The 18,502-nt window shown below is 37.6% G+C and overlaps 1 protein-coding gene across 1 annotated transcript; it reads left to right on the top strand.

The window, feature by feature from the left end:
* The first annotated feature begins 1,137 nt into the window (after window positions 1–1,137).
* LOC139141386 (signal peptide, CUB and EGF-like domain-containing protein 1) lies at window positions 1,138–14,200 on the top strand. The gene is made up of 11 exons (XM_070711011.1): window positions 1,138–1,206; window positions 4,861–5,257; window positions 6,276–6,398; window positions 7,518–7,640; window positions 9,391–9,528; window positions 10,457–10,579; window positions 10,839–10,955; window positions 11,577–11,699; window positions 12,074–12,196; window positions 12,623–12,739; window positions 13,526–14,200. Exons 2-11 carry the CDS (start codon window positions 4,873–4,875, stop codon window positions 13,654–13,656), a joined length of 1,503 nt encoding a protein of 500 aa, XP_070567112.1. The 5' UTR covers window positions 1,138–1,206; window positions 4,861–4,872; the 3' UTR covers window positions 13,657–14,200.
* Window positions 14,201–18,502: the final 4,302 nt, after the last annotated feature.

Genomic DNA, 18,502 nt, shown 5'->3' with positions numbered 1-18,502 from the left:
CATTTACAGGAAAAAACATTGTCTGCTCCGCCAGTGGGCAGGGAAAATTGCTCCCAGGAAGGCTTTAAGAAACACTGTTGCCATGTACACTTAGACAGCAGACTGAGTCTTTTGTGGTCTATGGAGCTAGCGCCTATGGCGGCCAGGCTTTCATAAATTGATTCTTCTGCACAGGATATATTGTATGAATAACTTAGTGTAAATATATAGTTAATAACCTGAGTATACGTTGATGTGTACTTGTATTATGTTTGTTTGTTTGCCAGTTATCTAATAAATGCATTTCCGTTAAGCGTCAGATAACACATTGTCAATGTTTGTCAAATATCAGTTTAATACGTAGATGCATATTGAAGTTTAATATTTTCTCTTGACCTTCAACCGATTTTGCAAAAGAAAGCACTGGCGAATGTCATATATGTTTTATGTCATTTGATTAAATATTTAATGAAGAAAACAAAACTGTTCAGCTGTAACTCAATCTCAGTAAATAATTTTGTTTTGTGATTTTCATTTCACAAGTGTAATTGCTTTAACTCCAGTCTTCTGTCACACACACAGACAATATATATTACAATATATATATATATATATATATATATATATATATATATATATATATATATATATCAACACAGCTAATTTTGTCAAAACTTACAAGTTGACGTATCTGAATGTGATAGGTAGAGGTACCATTTTTCATGATTTGAATATATTAAATAATCAAGAAGTTTAAGGATCTGTTTTGGGAATGCCCGCTTGATGCACCCACATTGTTAAACACCAGTCCTGGTCATTTCCTAATTTATTGACGTTATATCGCGATATCATAGTGTGCCAATCAGCGATTTTGTGTGGGGTTTTTTTTGAAAACCTGGTAACGTTTTAAAAAAATGCTGCCAGGATGGGTGAAAAAAATGTTGCCATACCCCTTTCGTCCACCCCATCCCACCCGAAATTAAATAGTCCACCCCTTAGATCCGGAGTGTAGGCAAATCCGGCTTCCTGCACTCTGAACATCACAGTTACTCAACCCGAATCAACAATTAAAGATTTTATCCTGATTATTCAGGATCTATGAAAGCCAATCACGCTTCGATTTAAGAAATCGATCAATGACATATCAGCAATATATAACTTTGTCGTTCACTATTAAACTACCATTTTGAAACGCTCCTGACAACATTACTCTCTGAGCATCTCAAGGTTAGTGAACGTTTCTTCAACTATATTTTTTACGCTCCGTTCACGTTAAATTATTTCGTGTGGGTTTTTCGGCAAAGTATTTCTTTCCCCCGTAGATTTAGAAAGATTAGTATAACTGACCTTCAAAAACATTAAGGGAGGGGATCATCCCGTCAGAGGCTGCGCGACTTTCTTGCTGATAAACATTGCCTCTTCCCATTTGATGCATGTTCACCAGTTTTGTAGCTTTTCAATCACTGCAACACTTTGCCAAATAAACTTTTGTTGCGTCCCTTCGAATATGAAGCAGCTTCGACCGCGGTCACTATTTAAGGTACAGCCACCACTTAAATAAAAATTCGATGTGTATAAGGGATATTGAGATGTTTTGAATGGCCACATACCCGTTGTACGGATCCCATACGCGCAGCCGTAGACGGGACGACCTTTAACGTAGTACGTGCCCACCTCGAAATTGACTTCGAGAAAATACGTACATCCGTCTAAAAGCAATCAACAGTGATCTTCAGCAATTGATAGTTAGCAATCGAAAGAAATAGAAGAGATTGGTCACATACTGTCGCTTGCAATTGTGGTTTGGTACATGGCGAATGACGTCAGAGAGGCGTTCACCGTTTACTAAATCAAAAGCGGCTGTGACATGAAGCAAGGCACGGAATATTCGCCCGACTTTGGTTGTCACGATCGTCGTCACGGTATGAATCCAAAAGGTTCGTGTAGAATTGTTTACGGTGACATTTTTATCTGTGTAGAACTTGGACTTGGCAAAGACTCATTTTAAGGCAAATGAGGTCAATCTTTGCCGTTGCTGTCAAACAGTACAGTTGGCGGGGGTTTGTAAGTTTTGATGGACATTGAATTTTCCGCTTGAGTAGCTTTCTATCATGAAAATCATACGTGATGCACTGAGTTGTCACTTAGTTTCACATTATGACAGAACCCAGACTGATTATACAACCGAGATATATGATGCACATAAATTTCACTGTTTGACTGTTTCACATACCATCTTGCTTGAAGGACGGCATTTCAGTCTTACTAATTCTCGGTCAAGATTGAATATTTTGAAGATAAATTAATTACAATACTTGAAAAAATACCAAAAAAGAATATTGATGATATACATTTTGACTGTTAGCATTTTCAGGAAATATTCTAGATTTCGAACATTCGCTGAAGTCGCTGCTTTGGTGGGAATAATTAAACAGATTTCTCTTTGGTCGGTTACTGCACTTGACTAAATGTTTTATCCGAGAGACTATTGCTGCTGATTTGTCTGCTGAGTTATTTCAAAATTATTTGGCTTCAAGTAGGAGACTATTTTCAATATTTATTATAGATAATTGCATTTCTATACAGTTTTGAAATATATGTGGCTCGAACGACTTTCGTTATGATCTAATAGAAACACTGTCGGACGAAATAAAGTGTTATTGCAGCATATTGACTGTGTTATTTTCTGCTGTCTACTGCTAAAACAACTGAAAATGCGATTTGCTCATGACAACAGAAGGTCCATAATGATGTCGCTGTAAATTCAATTCTCGCGAAATGCTGTTCATAGAGAACCGTGTTTGCAACTTGTAATTTACAGTATTGACAGTAACGGCCTTCTTTTGATCAATGTCCCTTACTATCATTGACGCCAAACCTACATGATCGCTCTGATAACTCTGATTGACCTCAGATAGAGGTTAATCCAATACGATTTTGAAAATACCGATGGACCCTAGCGCATATCGCTATCAAGTTATGCGTAATGCTAAAACCTGAAGACAATGCTCTCTTATCGCCAGCATTTCAGAGTATCCAAAAGGATGCTTTTTTGAAGTCAGAAAATGAGAACATGTGAGCATATTTATCAGACATTTATCTGCCAGTTGTTCACGTTCGTACAGTTTGTGAAAATCAGGGCCTGTCCCAAGTTAAGTTTTTTCATTATATGCTGCGAAATACATTACTAGCACATTGACGGAGTAGGGTAGGGTATTTCTTTACACACATTTATACATAAACTAGTACCTCTATTATCAATTAATATAAGAAGCAGCAAAGCAAAGGACTTCATGGTAAGGAAGGTAGATGCTCACTTTAGGCAGGGTTGATAAATTAGCTCAGTTCATATTTACAAAATCAAAAAAAATTGCCCAATACATTCAGTGCGCTAGATTTCGAAGGATACCAGATCATCAGGAATAGCGTCACTATTTAGGTTCAAAGACATAGTGACATTGTCAGTCAAACTCGTAATGTCACATTGCCAGCCATCAGCCATTATGGAGACGTCTGATGTAAGCCACACTGATGAGAATAGTTGTACTCGCAAGATATATACGTCATCACCATATACTTTGTAAATGCCAACATGTACTGTTTATGTCAACTTTCATTGATGCTAACATTTACTGTACTACTCATCCAAAACAAGGCAAAATCAATGTAGCACGGTTACATTGTCAGATTATCCATATATGTGTCTCTCGTCTATCTTACGAATGTTTTAGTTGTCATGCGCAGTATATGATTGTGCTATTTGCCGTCCCGGAGATATTTAACAAAGAGGATAGTATCAGGGAGGGGTGGGGAACTGACATCGTGTTTTTGATTTACCGTCACCGATGGGCTAGTCTACAAAACGTGATGAAATGATAAACGTCACTGAAATAAAACGATAGTTTTCCTTTTGCAACTATTTGTCATATTCACATTCAGATATGACAACCTAATCCACAGTATCTTGCCAGCAGTATACCATCTGAAGCAAAATGTGCGGTCACATTATATATAAGTTGTATCGTACGTTACTGAACACAGTAATATTTAGTTTCATGCAAGAGGACATGCGGGAATTACTGCAGCTTAAACTACAGTTTGTTATTTAGCAGTTAGCACGTCTGTACCTTAGTTCGATCTGTGGGTCGAAATAATGTCACAGGTCCAAATGTAAAGTTAACTATTTGATTCGACTGTGACATGGACCGTGTGCGATGCTAGACGGAGGCGCCGTCGGCGTTTTATACAGGCTCGGCCGACTATTTATACTTTTGGGTGAAATATTGATAAATACAAATTCAATTCATCGGACATGTTAGACGATATGCAGAAAGAGGGAGAGAGAAGGAAGTGGGGGTGAGGAGGTGACTCAGTCCTTTATTCAATAATTCGAAGGACGCTTCTCTGTACCTTTAAGGCTACGTCAACACACGCCCGTCAAGGGATACCTAAAATGAATTCAGGTTACCAGAAAAATATACAGTGCATCACGTCAGTCCGATATTCATCATTATATTTTCATCGGGTGCGAAATTGCGTTGAAATGATTGAGGTTCTAGGCGAACTTGCAGACATATTGTGTTGCATCTTGTTAATGTGACCATAAGGCTGTTGTAATTATGCAAAACAGCAATCAAATAATTCAGATAAAATCTTGACCAAACACTGTGCAAGAATCCCCGTATCATGCACGAATCTGGTGTAGACCATAATTTCGTTTAGATCCACCAGGCTGCATTCGATTATACTTATCGCCTATTTCTATGTTATGGAAACTATGCATTAAAACTGCAAGTCCTCAGTGTTTCCTACACTGCGTACTTGTACATTTTGGCAACTGTCTGTCCACTTATGGATTCTGGTTTATTTTCATGTCGGAAGAACCACAGCAAGATGAAAAGGACCACTCAGATATTGATTGGTATTCTGCTCCTCGTCTTGATATTGGAGATAAATCCTGGGAATAGTATATTCAGAAGACGACGGCGTAGGCGTCCGCCCCCACCACCACCACCGCCGCCGCCGCCTCCTTGTCAGGCAAAAGACTGCCAAGTCAGTGCCTGGAGTTCTTGGAGTTCATGTTCAGCACCATGCGGTACAAGTGGAACACAGACACGTACGCGAACAGTGACAACACAGGCCTCGTGCGGTGGATCTTGCAACTATCATCTATCAGAGAGTCGATCCTGCAACAATCCTGGCTGTAATGGTCGTGGTGAACCGCTGTCATCGTCATGTAATTGTGATCCAGGATGGACTGATACCTGTTGTGAATCAGGTATGTGAAAAGATAAGCAATGTCGTCAAGGCAATCATCACCGATATTACTGCCTGTGCTAATGCCTGTGCTGATTATTGAAAGGGTTACACAACCCAGGAAAGACCAGCCTATGCAAATACAGTTGACACAACTTTGCACAGAAATAAATAATTAATTCCATCATTAGATACATACAATTTAGGGCTTAAAATGAGGCCATGTATTCGAATACACAATAATTATATTACTGATATGAAAGTTTATACATAATATCATTTGGAAGGAAATGAATTTCGCCAGAAATCAACAGGCGCATGTCATACTGCCAAGTATTTGTCAACGGTCTGAATATACAAATGACAATTGTCTTTTTGTGCATCTTGATCAAAAATTCTTGGTGTGTCGCAATTACGTATATCTTTATTTCATACTCAGGAAGTTACAAGACGGATGAGATATAACATTTTTGTGATCGCTGTCATCGTCAACTCTCTCAATATTTAAATTCTTTCAGTTAGTGAAATGAGCCCACGTACTCACGAAAAAGAAACTTTATATCTCCGAAAATTTGTTCATGAAGTTCAACAACAGCTTTGAAACGTGTCAAGCTTTTAGAACATTTTTATTCTTATGAGCGGAATACAAATAATGTGTTGGAGAACGTATTCGTTATTTACGTAAAGACGTACATTTATATACACCAATGAATACAAGCATACGTACATAAACTTACATACATACATACATACATACATACATACATACATACATACATACATACATACATACATACATACATACATACATACATACATACATACATACATACATACATACATACATACATACATACATACATACATACATACATACATACATACCGTGGCATACGCATGTACGTAGCTTCTGATTCTAATTTGCATTAAGAAATATGGGAAAGAATAGAAGGTCAATTACATATTGTAAGCCACAACGGTTAAGCTTATCAGCTTTAAATCTCTAATCTTTTCACAAATTTTAAAATGCCGTTATGTAGATATCGACGAATGTGAAACTGATACTGATGGATGTGATCAAAACTGTACTAATTCGCCTGGAAGTTACCAGTGTTCATGTCATGATGGCTACCTTCTTGGTGAAAATGAACATGACTGTATAGGTGAGATTAAAGTTAGTTAGAGATCAATTTGTGTCTTTTTCGTGTCCTTGCAACTATCATCTGTCGGAGAGTCGATCCTGCAACAATCCTGGCTGTAATGGTCGTGGTGAACCGCTGTCATCGTCATGTAATTGTGATCCTGGTTGGACTGGTACCTGTTGTGAATTAGGTTTGTAGAAAGATAAGCAATGTCACCAAGGCAATCATCACCGATATTACTGTCTGTGCTAATTTCTAACGCTGTAACTATTACTGAAAGGGTTACACAACCCAGGAAAGACCAGCCTATGCAAATACAGTTGACACAACTTTGCACAGAAATAAATAATTACTTCCATCATTAGATACATACAATTAAGGGCTTAAAATGAGGCCATGTATTCGAATACACAATAATTATATTACTGATATGAAAGTTTATACATAATATCATTTGGAAGGAAATGAATTTCGCCAGAAATCAACAGGCGCATGTCATACTGCCAAGTATTTGTCAACGGTCTGAATATACAAATGACAATTGTCTTTTTGTGCATCTTGATCAAAAATTCTTGGTGTGTCGCAATTAAGTATATCTTTATTTCATACTCAGGAAGTTACAAGACGGATGAGATATAACATTTTTGTGATCGCTGTCATCGTCAACTCTCTCAATATTTAAATTCTTTCAGTTAGTGAAATGAGCCCACGTACTCACGAAAAAGAAGCTTTATATCTCCGAAAATTTGTTCATGAAGTTTAACAACAACTTAGAAATGTGTCAAGCTTTTAGAACATTTTTATTCTGATGAGCGGAATACAAATAATGTGTTGGAGAACGTATTCGTTATTTACGTAAAGACGTACATTTATATACACCAATGAATACAAGCATACATACATACATACATACATACATACATACATACATACATACATACATACATACATACATACATACATACATACATACATACATACATACCGTGGCATACGCATGTACGTAGCTTCTAATTCTAATTTGCATTAAGAAATAGGGGAAGGAATAGAAGGTCAATTACATATTGTAAGCCACAACGGTTAAGCTTATCAGCTTTATATATCTAATCTTTTCACAAATTCACAAATGCCGTTCTGTAGATATCGACGAATGTGAAACTGATAATGGTGGATGTGATCAACACTGTACTAATTCGCCTGGAAGTTACCAGTGTTCATGTGATGATGGCTACCTTCTTGGTGAAAATGAACATGACTGTATAGGTGAGATTAAAGTTAGTTAGAGATCAATTTGTGTCCTTTTCGTATAATTTTAGCAGAATTTGCTGTAACGTGCACTATTTATAATCGAAATATATGTCAGTTTAATTCATCGCCTTTAAAAACATTACATGTAAAATGCGATGAAATGTGAACCTTCGCCGATAATTTATTTTCGATAGACGAGCAAATGACAGTAAAAACTGACAAAAGATAAGATATACAAATAAAATAATATAAAGTGGTAATATTCAAAAAGTGTGCATGAGTCGCGCTCCCTGCAGTAGCTATCCTTTTTCAATTGGAAGCCTGAGTCAGTTTATATGTAGACACTTTTTTCGAGTTTCTGCAGTTTATTCGCTGATAAGTGAAGATCTTTAAATGGTTACAGAATAATGAAGGGAGGATTTCATATGACATGTAGACTTGTCCAAAGTCTGTGGGCTTTTTATTGTGTTTGTTCAATAAATTGAAGCAAAACATAAAATGAACAATTAATTTTCAGATTTGAGCAAAATTCTGTAGTATATATTGTTAGTAGATTGAAGCGTATTAGCTGTATTATCGCGAAACGAGGCCTCTAACTTGACGTGCGTGGGAACGGGACAGATACAGAAAGCAGCATGCAATGATTAGTTTGCAAGTCAACATAACACAGAAAATTAAGGACATTATATAAACTGCCAGTTAAAGATGCAAATTTTAGGAAGCAAATTCCCATTGTGCAACTTAGATTCATTGAAAAAGCTAGTTTTTGGAAGAATTTGCCCGTCAGAACGTTTACCTACACAAATCGTGCTTTCAAATCAGTTTTAAATGTAGACAAATGACTGCATTTATAGAACAATTCGGTTTGTACTTTTCACGAAATAATTCTAGGAATTGCCAATACTCGAAAGTCTTGCGACCCGAAAGTTGATACTGTATATTTCATAGAGCCAACATAAAAGTTTTACAATAGGAGAGTAATAAGGATGTTCACTTAGCATTGAGTGGCGTTTATCTGCATACGTCTGACAAGGAATCTCCTTCAACTAAAACAAAAAGAACAATTTCTGATTCAAAGAAATCTGTATTTAAAGAGAGTAATATCATATCATTATCATGAGTGTAATTTAAAGTTATTGTCTCATAGTTAAGCTTATCAATCAGTGTTCGTTTTAAGTAGCGTGAGACGTGACACATAATTGTCAACAGTATTTCTCATGTATTGTCCGCGAAGAGTGGCCAGGAAATTACATTGTGGGTCTCTAAGCGGTAAGACAATATTAATAAACGACTTCTGTGGCATGGCTTTCCCTGCTGCGCTATAAATGTGTGTACGTAAACCGCTTAAGTATGTTGTACACAGAGTAAAGTATTTCACGCAACCTCCGGTCGGTATGATGCAAGACATGTTGTCATTGTTCTTCGAGTCATATATCCCTTTATTTCCCATACTACCTAACATTTTTAACATTTGCCTTCCCGTCACGAACTTCCCCGGTCTTCCTATCCAGCAATTGCTATATCGCCTTTTCACTGTTCGCAGGAACCATATTTTGTCAACCCCCAAAATATAAATATTTTTTATCGTGTCTCCATTCGCCTTTCATTACAAATTCATTTCTGTTACCGTTAGTGCGGATGGACCGCTGCACAAATGTACGATTGAAATATTTCTTCTGATGGCAACATCGTACAGACTTTTCAAATGTTATCATTCTCTAATGATATAAATGAATATTTAATCCAAACCTTTTATCTCCTCAAGACATCGACGAATGCAAAGAAGGAACCCATGATTGTGATTTAGAAAATCAACAGGTGTGTGTGAACAAACCTGGTACCTATGAATGTGTCTGTGAGACGGGCTACCAAGATGATGCCTGTGATGGCTTCTTTTGCACAGGTATGATATCCTTATTATTTCATTTGATAACAGGACGCATATTGTATAAGTTGCTCTAAGACAATTTGGTTTCATCACAGACAACTTTCCTTTTTCTCTGAATAAGCTGATCCGAACAGCTAACAGTCTAAACAAGTTAAACTTTAAATCGCAACCCCTTGATAATGCTACGATACTTTTACGATACTTTTACCATACCGTGTGTGAGAATATATGGTTTGAGTTCCCTAGCGGATTACACGACATCGATCAACGACTATTACTCAGCAACTGAAGATGGAGAGAGAAAGGTTGGAATTACAATTTACGCTAGAAACATACAGAGATCACAACACTGTGTTGTGAGTAGTACAAGTACAGGATATAGTTCCATACAGAGTTAATAGCTACTTGTCAAACAAAACATTTTCATAAGACAGACACCAACCCCTGTGAACTCATACAAGACAATAAGTAAATATGGTTATTTTTATGGAATAGTTTACTGATAGTGGATCTGTAATGGTGTAAAGCACGCGGTAGCGCTGTTAACAGCGTTAAGAGACTGCGTGCATGTGCTAGTACATGTATTATTCACTATCAGAACTTGATGAACATTTTAAGTTACAACAACCGTCAAAAACCATGTGTCTCAGTAGTCTTAACAATTCAAATTGCCAATGGTATTTTCATTTGATGGGACAACGTAAGATAGACATTGTTAACATATAGAACACAGGGAAGACTAGTTACAAAGAGCCAATGTTCCTATGAGCCATTTATTTTAGAAAATAGTAAGTTATACTCTAAATGCTGCATTAATTTTTTATGAATAAATGTCATAGCACCCATGAAAAACGGCGAAAATGACCTGTTTCCGTGTTATGTCATTTTGCTATGCTAAAACGTTATAATTTACAAAACAATTCAAATTCCATTGTAACTCCAGACACCAATGAATGTGCCGAAGAGAGTGATGGCTGTGGTCAGATTTGTAGCAACACTGTAGGCAGCTACCAGTGTTCATGTGTTGATGGATATGAACTAGCTGATGACAATCATGGTTGCCAAGGTAATTGTAAATATGTACGACAAAAACTCATTCCCATGGTGCACTTGTATTTGCAAAATATGTTTTTATTACCTTAGTATTGGATGCAAAGTACCAGACATGTTTTGTAAAGTTCATTTTGATGTCCTATGAGTTATAGTTAAAGAAATGGGGAGAAAAATCCCCCAATCTAAAGCAGGTATAGGCATATCATACTATAATAATAAAATACACAATATAGTACGACAAATACACAAAATTCTTCCCGGTTTCCCGACAGATATCAACGAATGTGAGAATGATGGATGTGATCAAATCTGCCTCAACGCCATTGGAAGTTTTCTCTGTTTCTGTAATGATGGCTACAGTCTTGGTGAAGATGGCACCACGTGCAATGGTAAGCAACCATTCCAAATATGTACATTGAAAAGTGGTAACATCTGCGATAGGTAAAAAGAAAACCCAAATATGTCAAAGAGATGTGTCAACACAGTTACTTTTGAAACTATGATAAACGATATCACCCAAAGAACCAGAATTACGAATGGTTTTAGATGTGGAAAAATATGAAAATTTCGTGAAAATAGAATCTTATTTCTGCTATACTGACGGCGTTAGTTCACACGTGGTGCGACGATTATTAAATCGTCAAGTAATGTGAAGGTAGAATGAATTTAGCCAGATGAAGATTTTTCGTGACCACGGTACAGTTTTGTGTACATTCTAACTCGCCTCGCACATTATAATGCAAACCAAAACATTTTAGTCAAACTGCAGATACTTCGATCACCATGTTTACCTCAGAAACATTATTTTTCAATGAGCAGATGAAGTATATCTACGTCAGACGAAGCATAGTGAAAATGTATTACTTGAATTTATTACTTGAAAATTCCAACAATGCAGAAACGCGACAGGAAATGTTTCGGTGTTTTCTCTATTACGCGTATGTTACAAAATCTCTAGTCAAACAAGTTATGGCCATTTATATTTTTCATTGATTTGCCATTCCTTGAAGACATCAACGAATGCGAGACTGAGAATGGCGGATGTGACCATACATGTACCAACACGGAGGGCGGCTTTGTCTGCTCTTGTCATGCTGGATTTGAGTTAGATGAAGATGGATTGGCTTGTACAGGTAAAATATGACATAAATAACGTACTTGAGTAGTGCCATCTCTTCTCAAAGAAATCCGAAATGCACATTTGAGAACGATCGTTTCGGATCCGATGACATAAGCTTACTAGTCAGATGTCAAATAAAAGTCTTACCCTTTATTATATTTGTGATCGCGTTTGTCATAATTCTATATACAAGCATTCATCGTGTGGTAAGCTACCACCTTGGACACTGAATACTGCAAAACTTTTATTGTTGTGTAATCGCCGTTTCTTTATGTGTGACAGTAAAATAAGTAAATACGGTTTTATGTTGACAGGTTATTTAATAACATGACGTTAGATCTTAATGTAGGATAAAAGCGATAGAAACATTCTTTCCTCCCCTTGCAGACATTGACGAATGCGCCGTTGACAATGCTGGATGTGAACATGGTTGTACAAATCTTGAAGGCAGCTATGAATGCTATTGCAAACACCCGTATCACCTTGACAGCAACGGACATACTTGCTCAGGTGAGAGAGAGTAAAGTTTTACTTTAAATTGGTTGTTTATTGGAGCAGTTTTTCAATATGCCATATTTTTTTATTCTTATTTCGATGACCATTTCGCAAATTGAGTACAAAGCTGTAAGTTTATATTATCTCCATTCAAATGTATCCCCAAATTCCCTTTTACATGTAATTGTAAAGTCAAGTGCTCAGGGGTGAGAGAGTGGTCTTTTGACATCCTGCATGTATAGCCATTCACAACATGGAATATCATCCATGGAACCATTTAATTAGGGTTTCTATCTTGTCACGGTTGCTGCTGGTCTCAGATACTCTATACAGCCCATACAGTTGTTAAACAGTTACTCGTTCCAAGCAGCACTGTTGTGGCGGTAATGGAAGCATTTCTAAGATTACTTACACGAGATACTCTTTCACTTGATTCTACAGATACTGATGCATGTACCAAAGGAAAATGCGATCAAATCTGTGAAACGGTCAGCAACAAACCTGTCTGTAGTTGTACTGACGGCTATGAATTGAAACCAAACGATCAATCGTGTCAAGGTTAGTATACAAAATATGACGAGGACTTATTTCTAAAAAGACATACATTTTATCTTGAAGAAGCAAAGCAGGGCAGAATACCTTTGAATTCATTCACATGGTTATACATGTATGAATGACCAGGCTTATTTTACTTGACTTCTTGACATGATAGGATGCATTGAAGAAAGATTAAATACAACAGTTGCTTCCTTCAATAGTGTTTTACCTGATTATACAAACATTTTGTATTTAAAGGGCGGTGGTCGTCGGAACAGCGCTGAAAGGTCGCTAGGGACCCCTACGACCGATATAAACTATCCAAGCTACATTGGCGATTGATGAAAGTTAAAACATGTTTGCCTTGATGTACATCGTAAAAGTAAATGTCGCAGCTATTTTGACATGATGCATCTATATATAGTGCATGAAATACATCGTTTGTAAACAAGAAAGTTGCACATGCGCAGTTCCGACGACCACTTCCCTTTAATATAATTTGTGAAACGCTGATCGAAATGTGACCGTCGTTGAATTATGTACTTACCTCATTCACTGTCGTTGTTTTGATTATTTTCAAATTCAGTGATAACTGTCAACAATAAAGGCTCTAATATTAGACAGAAATATGACATTTAGTAAAGAATTGTTTTGTACTGTTGATCTTCAGATCAAATATCAAAGTCTCCCATTATGAACAAATCGAGAATTTGTGATTAATTTTGAAGCACTGTGAAAGTATGTCTCTATGCTGAAAGTATTCATACTCGACTGTTTTAAAATCAGCGTAACCGTTTCCATCCCTAGACATCGACGAATGCAGAGCTGGTACACATGAGTGTTCCCATGGTTGTGTTAACACTGAAGGCAGCTACTACTGTACTTGTGACGATGGACATATTCTGGATCGAGATCGAAGGACGTGTGTCGAAGTCTAGGAATATTTTCATTTCTGATAATTATGCTCGATGATCCTGTTTCACCTCTTTCGACATAGAATCGTAACACTTGTGATTTTTATCCTTCTTGCCGGCGCCATAGCTAAAATTTATCACGCCAAGAAATGTACAGTAAGTCTAATGCCAGGACCGACTAACCCGTGTCACATCATGCAAATACTATCAAATGTCAAAATGTATGTCACTATATATTTCAATGCAAATGCTGATCACACTTCGCTACCAGACTTGGACTACAGAAATTCACTAGCATGTACACGCTCCTTCTAGTCCTAGTGCGTGCATTGATGTAATGAGATGTCAAAAACCCAAGCTGACGTTGATCAGTTGCAATCTTCTAGACTTGATTTCAACCAATGATACGTTTTTCGAAGGAAAATTAGCGACTTTTTATAAAGTTTAGAATGACTCTAAACAACAGAGTGCATTTCATTTACTCACCCTCACTCTGTACTTTGTCAAAAAATTATACCGTCTAAGGTATTGAAGGAAATAAAAACAACATTACACCATGCATTTCAGAAAATGAGAAGTCTGCGGGATTACATATGTACAGCTTACTGTTCTGAATTGCCCCATGAAAGTAACGCGAGTCCCCACCTCATGTGACTTTAAAAAGCTGGCATTATAATTAGGTTGAAATAGTCAAACTTCAAATGTTAAAGTTTGTATCTGATTTATCGCAATCCAGTAAGATCATCACATGCATATGCCAGTGCCTTTTATCAACAACGCTGTATTTACGCTCACTTCAGAATCGGCCTTTCCTATAATCCTTTCAATTTCATTTTCCTGATATTCCGTTACCGTGGTGTCGATTCTGACTCTTGCTGTATTCTACAGCTTTGCCACTTCTGTGAGTTTATTTATTTGAGGGATGGCTACGTCTTTAGGCGAGCACAACCAATATTGGTACTGGGTACGACTACGGATCGCAACAGCTCCCTGAGGAAGCTGCACAGAGTATGAATATAAAGAAATGCAGTGTTGTGTATCTGTGAGATTTCGATCATGAACGCTTTTCGTCGAGGTACAATATGAACACACTATTGTAGTTATTGAAAACTGTTGAAGTATTATTTCTTCAATGGAAGCTTTCATCGCAAGGCAATGTACTTATAATATGTGTGTGGTGTTGTTAGCCGACCTTGAAAGCGCCCGTTTGCTTATTCGGCATCGTGGCCGTCTGGAAAGGAAAAGCATTATTTATCTAATATATTTCCCTCATTGGCTCTCATTATCAAAGTTTGACTGACATTTTACAAACTGTTGTGATACGGACATAAAAACTTAGTCTAGTATAGAAAGGTAACCATGGTAGAGCAGGGAGATTTCTTACGAAATACTGCACGTATTGTCCGGCGCTATCTACCATATTTCAGCTCGACATTCTGAAAGAAACTTTGCTTGCAAGCAAAACAATCTTTGTTTCTTCAGCATAAATGTCTGTCTGTCACTTATATCAGGTCCAAATGATGGGCGCATCAATAGGACAACAAGCTGCCTCTTGTCGTTTACGGATTTACTGAAATCAAAATCGAAAATGACAAATATAATGTTACAGTATATCTCTCATACTACTGCACCTCCGGCCTGCCCAGATCGATTCCATCATTTAATATATCACTGTAGGACAAAGGACTCGCTATCTCATAACATTGGGCGTAGTCAACTTAATCGTTTTAGGGCAGTAATTAGTGCCGTGCTATTCTATTTTATCACGACTGTAAATCTGCTCGACCTGAAAACATCCACTGATAACCAAAAAGTTAAGTAGACCGAGACGAATTTTTTTCTCACCTTGCTGAATCTATCTATAAACTTGCAGGATTTAAACATTTTAGCAGTTGATCATGCTGTCGTTAAATTCCGTCCAGTAAGCTTTACCAACATTTGCAGCACATCAATTCATATTGTAACGACAACCTTGTGTACCCATCATGCCATTGTTGAATAAGTTGGTCTCTTTTATCACGTGTAAAACTATTTTAAGCACAGTCAACACAAAATCACTCCTTTGCTATATCGGAAGACAATATACAACAGATGGGTAGTTCATTTTCAGTTCACTGTAAGATACAAAAACTTTGCTGTGTAATATCGTCTCATGCTTCCTTGTGTGTGAGGAAATCTGGCGGATTATCTACATCCTTATTGAACAATCGTTCGCGACGCCGCCTGTAATTTGTTTGTTTACTTTTCGTCTCTCGGTTGGTGAGGACATGGACGTGGTACGTCCACGGTGAAAAGAAGCGGATCCGGGATACAGGGGTCAACACAGTCTGATAAACTTTGATCTAGTCCTCATTCTTACAGAGTATATGAGTACTTTGACAGGTTAAATTACATATGGCATCGTGAAGAATGCATCGTGGAATTGAAGTGGAGATATGGTTCAAAAAGGAGGGCCATGTCATGCCAAGATATTCTTTAATAATAGATGCCGTATTCTCATAAATCATTTGAATGTGAAAAGTCGATTAATTTTGGCGTTAATTGGTGTGTGCACTCCAACAACCAATGTTTGCCTTGTAGTTAGTTCTAGCATGTATGTACAAAATTTTGTACATCCATGGTTTTAGGCACTGAATTTTGCAAGTGGGAGGTGACGTTTTAATCCTGTGAGAATAGTGATGCGATTTCAAGCCAAATAAAGCCACGAAATTGCAGTTGGCTGCAATAAATTTAGGGATTTAAGTCATTGAAGCTAATGTTTCTTTTCACTTTTGTGCCGTATTTGATTTCTTCACATTAATACTGGGCGAGTACATACTGCATTATCCATGATGATACGATGCTGAGTTCCCACATCCATGTAAAAGTCCTCAGGAAGAACTAGTGACGTACGGGCCAATCGCGGGCCGTGCGTTGAAAGCTTACTTATGCCCCAATTTTTTTATGTAATGTACAATGAGATTGGTGCGTGTCAACTCAAAATGATTTCGAGTCTTTATCTAGAAATATCGAAAGGGTGATTGCATAGGGTGATTGCATGGTTATTATCTATGGGCAATAACTAATCAGGTAAGCTTACTCAACCATTTTGCATAAAACTTACGACCTCGACAGTCAACCTGCCGTGCGTCGTACACAGTGCAGGCCGTACCAACGAGTGCCCGCATTATTATATATGTTCTTGTTGTCTGTGGTTTGACCACATGTACTTTGACCCAACCTAATTAACCTCGTTTGATTGCCACACGGTCACCGTGACTGCCGGTGACCTCCGGAGACCTGCCATCTAAACTACCTGTGATCTACACTTCCTCTCATGAATATTCATAACTGTGCAAAAATATACAGGTCAAGTGACCTGCGATCTAACTACCTGCGATCTTCACTTCGTCTCATGAATGTTCATATCAACTATGTTCATATTTGCGTCCGTGAAAGGCGGATGTATAGATCGACGACATCTCTGCGATCTACGCTGATCCGTGATTTAACAGTATTAGAAAAATACAGGTCGTAGATTTGCAACCAATTTGTAGCCGGCACTGTACACTCCGTTCATTCTGTATGATCTAATGAAGACCTTCGGTTGATTCACTTTTCACTTAAATTTGATACTTCAGATCTCACAGGGAACGCGAGCGCTCTTAGGATCAATCTAAAAAATTTCGCCAAACACTTCTTTCGCTGAAATCTGTTTGTAGCGAGTAATTTTGTAATGATGACTGCAAATCTTCAACATGTAAATAAATTCAAGTTAATACTAAATTATACTAAATTATACTAAAACAATTATATAGTATCGATTATCGACGCTGCGAATGTCATAACATATCACATCAACGCAGATATTTTAATCGGCCAGTGTTATTCGCAGGATGTTTGGCTCGCGGGTAACTCTGCAATCTATACTTCCCTTCCAATCCATGTCATAGATTGATTTTATCAGCAATCACAACAGTGACTTTTCGAGGTAACCATTTGCATTACAACAAAGCTGCCAATTTCACAGCCTGATACGTTCATGAACACTCTGAGACTAGCAACTCTCTCAGGGTAAAGAACTCACTAAGTCATGTCAAACGACTGTTACAGAGACAAAAGAAAGAACTTATTTACTTTGTCCTTACAGTCAAAGGTTTTAACAACTGTCCGAACATTACTAGGGAAATGCAAGGAAGTGTGGTACTGCCCCCTACGTTCGCACGTAAGTCCATGATAGCCCTACCAATTGCGAGATCAATGAACCATCTGCAGTCATTCACTGAACCTCCCTGCTATTCAGCCTTGAGCTCATTTTAAGATACCCATTACTCTGCTAAGAGTAACTGCTTATAGACGAATACATGTATTGTTACACGTTATTTGCCATTGCACGTAATATCTCTGTAATTCACCAGATTGTCTTGACGAATGTCACTTCGGCCTGCTTAGCAGAATTTGGATACAAGATGAGGGCGCTGGAACTTGATATGTCTAAACAGGGCAGAAAGTCTCAGAGGTCAACTCTTTCTTAGTATATTTACAATGATAAGGGTTGGACCATTCGATATTCTGGGGAGTCTGAAGATTGATGAAGTAGCATTATTTATTTACCTGATCCATTGTATATTATTTTTTCCACTCTCCAACCTTTTTTGATAAGCCTCCTCTGGCTGATTTTTTTTCATTGACATTTACTGGGGATTTTTTTTTCGAAAATCTTCCAGACCCCCCTCCCAGATATCAAATGTCCCCCCCCCCCGATTTATACATTTCCAGGGCGACAGCTTAACCGGGCGAGGTTCAAGAAGGGCCAAACAAGTTAGATTTGACGGCTAAGTCATCAACCATTGGTAGAAATACGACAAACAAGTTAGAGATGATGAGTCAA

Source organism: Ptychodera flava, chromosome 10 (genome assembly GCF_041260155.1).
Source record: "Ptychodera flava strain L36383 chromosome 10, AS_Pfla_20210202, whole genome shotgun sequence".
In the NCBI taxonomy this organism is placed as follows: Eukaryota; Metazoa; Hemichordata; class Enteropneusta; family Ptychoderidae; genus Ptychodera; species Ptychodera flava.
This window is presented reverse-complemented; position numbering and strand designations above follow the sequence as displayed.